We start from the raw sequence: 3,428 nt of genomic DNA, 5'->3' as shown, positions 1-3,428 counted from the left end.
TTATTTATTTTAATCTTATTTATTTATTTTATTTTTATTATCATTATTATTTATTATTATTATTTTATTATTATTATTTCTATCCAGATTGTCTGAATGAGTGTCTAGAGGTGCAGGCACCTCGGAGTGGTTGTGTTAGGCAAGTACTAAGCCCCTGCCCTGTCTACCTTCATTCTGTTCTTCACAATAAGGCTTTTAAATAGATCATGTAGTACGACAGCGAAGCACTGATATTGAACACTGATGTGTTTCCCATGATGATGATGATGAAGAGGAGTAGTGAGCAGGTATGTAGAATCTTCCATTATATTTCCTCGAACTGTTATTTATTCTACCCTTTCACTTTGCAGTCACTTGCATCGGAGAATACACCTTTGTGTGGATGTAAAGGTGTTCGGACATGCAAAATTTGTCAGCCTAATAATCCGCTTACCTGGGTATGTAGTTTTCACATTATACTTATTTGGTTGACAGGATCATCTACCTCAATTCGAGTCTACCTTTTGCAGTGACTGTGCTCTCTGCTATCGGGGTTCACACCAATGTCACGGTTCACCAGCGTGTGGAGAATTTACTTTTCAGGGTATCTCCGTGGTGTCAGATTTTGTAACAAAAGAGGAAGAAGCCTGGTTGCTGGCCCAAATAGACCAAAATCCATGGGCACTGTCTCAGTCCGGAAGGCGTAAGCAGGTTGGTAGGTTTTACTTCGTCGGTAGTAGTACCACATCGTGCTATCTATCCTAATCATATTTAGATCCAAATAGAGTTCTAGAGGTTCTGCTGTGGTTTACGAATTCCGACTGGAGCGTTTCATATAGATCTGAATATGACAGTAAAGTTCCAGGTCTTTCAAAATAATATGCTTTTTCGTAAGTAAAAGTGTTCTACAGGGGTAATTGCATATGACTGTGCCTTGTGATTTGAAATGTGCTTCCTGCCTGCACAGTGTGAAGCATCGTTGCATGGTTTACTGAAATCAAATCTAAACCTAAGCAACCTACCCTGCGAAGGATTAAACCAATTCTCGAACTGGGAAGTCCAGAGTGGTTTTTGTCAGGTCACCTATGGCGTCCGTGGCAGCCTGTGTCAAGGACAGAGTACGTATTAACAATGATACTCTAGGTTTCGACTGTCATCGTTTGGCAATACTGACGGTTATAGAGTACATCGGTTAATGGGCTTCCAGTTGATTGTACATGCGATGCGGCGCAAGCCGCATTTGATACCACATGTTATGAATCGGATCCCATCGATGAAGTTTAGTGTGACGAACGAATCCGGAAACGGTTGTTGATCCGCCATACACTTCGTCAGTGTGATTCACACTAGTTTAATAGCACAAGAGGTTATTCTTGTGCCTTTCGGTCTGACGTCTGGTGTTTCCAAAGCGTAATCTGAATCTGGTGGAAATGTAAGATTAGCAGATGAGCTGTGGAGGCAGCCATCGTGATAAAAAGATGGTCACACTCCAAGAGCCTCATTGGTAAGACAACGTATGTTGAGCGCCAGATGTCACTGTCGCCTTTAGTCTTGGTTCAACGATGTAACCTACTGTCCTCAAACAACAGCTGTCGAATTCTACTTTCCAAGATCATCAGTGAACGAAACTATGGCAGGTACAGCCATCCTACAACTTATACATGATTTGCTGCTGAAATGGTAACTTGTAGAGTCCTTTCTTCCGGACTGGCAAGGGCTTTGTTGGTCAGCCTAAAACGAAATACAAAAAGTTCACCAACAGTTTCAGTCGCGTTGTCGACTTTTGTTTCATCGGGTAGAAATTTTTATGCGGAGCACGATAGTGATTAGTGATGAAAATGACCCAACTACACAGCAATATCTAAGCTGTCATTTTCACTGCATAGCTATTTCGGTTCCCAACAGATTAGAGCGATTCAACGCCAATGAACTGGATTGGCTGTCCATGCATCGCCGTTTCTCCCACATTCTCACTATTATTGATCAACGAAAGTTTATGAACTGGAAGCGACGTACCTTGGGCCTCTCCTTGAAAACGTCCATAATAGTTTCGGAAGCTATATTTCATTTTGTTTTCACCTCGTCAAATAGGAAACAGTTAACGGGTTATCGTCTATTTCGATGGTCGAATGTGACAGCTACACATTCTTTACCATGTTTTGCGTCAGGATTACGGTCCCAAGGTCAATTTCAAACGACAACGAGTCGTGCCTGGTCGTTTCACTGGCTTACCATCGTATAGCCGCTTCTTAGTGGATCGTATCAATCAAACACTTCAGACCTCCCTTGTGCGCCAAACCTTCATCCCAGTAGAGCTGTGCAATTTGGAGTACTGCCCGGAGCGGGGTGCATCCATTGTTCCGCATCTGGATGATGTATGGCTCTGGGGTGACCGACTCGTCACCTTGAACCTTTGCTCACCAACGACGCTCATTTTCACTCTTCCGAATTCTGGTTCACCCGAAGTCCTGGCCGAATTTGAACGGATCCGATCAGATCTAGGCCAACAAGCCGAAATCACTGTATGTTAATTTTTTTCTTTGCGGTTGGTACGTTTTTCTACGTGAATCTCTTCTCATCGTTTCAGGGCGTTTTACATTGCTAACGAAAATTCCAATCTGAATTTTTACTTTCGACTAAGTGGCAGACCTAAGGAATTATTGAAACTTTTGAACTGAGGTGACACTGGTAGTTGTTTATGGATTTTTTAACCCTCAGCTTAGTTGTTCATGTCTAAACACATTATCGCAGCTAGTTCTGAGCTTTTTGGTACTTTCTAGAGTCTGCAGCTTGGATAAGCATCCTGCTTACAGACTTACAAAAAGTCATCCTTAAACTCCATGGAGTCCATCTCTCTGACAAGGCTTATGAGCACAAAATCGCCTTCATTTGGTGCTACTCACAACCAGGTTTGGAGCGGTTGCATACTCAGTTCTTGTCTATGGTGGGTTCAACAGTTTACCAGTCATACAAATCGACCACAAATTCAAACCGAAGACGGCGAGAACAATATGTCGTTCATCTGTACCTGATCAACTTGCTACGATCGATTCCGACTCCTGAACGTGTCGCCACTTACGAACTAACTCGCACTACTGAATAAAGTGGAGTAGCTCATCAGAAAACTATGTTTATATACACCATTTGAATTTATAAGAAAAAAAACGTCCCTTCTACAAATTATGTAAAAACAACCTTCAGATTCGGAAATAACCATCTCGAGCTCAGTTGGATAACTCATAAACGTTGACTTGATCAACCCTATCACGACGGAATGGTGAGTAAATTGCACTCAAGTCGACTAGGTTTGAGGGTCTTCATATCCGCCCAGATGTAAATTTTAAAATCCTCTGCAATGCCGGTCACGGCAGGAAAGGCGAGCTATCAGACCAAACGACTGTACCAAAACACACCACTGGTTGGATGTCACGGACATACGAGTAGGTAGC

General features: G+C 42.4%; 1 protein-coding gene across 1 annotated transcript in view; it reads left to right on the top strand.

Moving 5' to 3' along the window:
• Positions 1-349: 349 nt before the first annotated feature.
• Positions 350-3,428, top strand: part of T265_04931 (hypothetical protein) — a gene marked incomplete at both ends in the record, with an annotated part of 9,310 nt that continues 6,231 nt past the window's right edge. Inside the window, 2 exons of the mRNA XM_009169799.1 lie at positions 350-690; positions 2,148-2,501. Of these exons, the coding sequence (XP_009168063.1) occupies positions 543-686 (144 nt within the window). The remainder of the gene's footprint in view (positions 691-2,147; positions 2,502-3,428) is intronic.

The sequence above is a fragment of the Opisthorchis viverrini genome (genome assembly GCF_000715545.1).
Source record: "Opisthorchis viverrini unplaced genomic scaffold opera_v5_90, whole genome shotgun sequence".
Classification (NCBI taxonomy): Eukaryota; Metazoa; Platyhelminthes; class Trematoda; order Opisthorchiida; family Opisthorchiidae; genus Opisthorchis; species Opisthorchis viverrini.
Note: the sequence above shows the minus strand (reverse complement) of the source record. Positions and strands in the feature narration are given on the sequence as shown.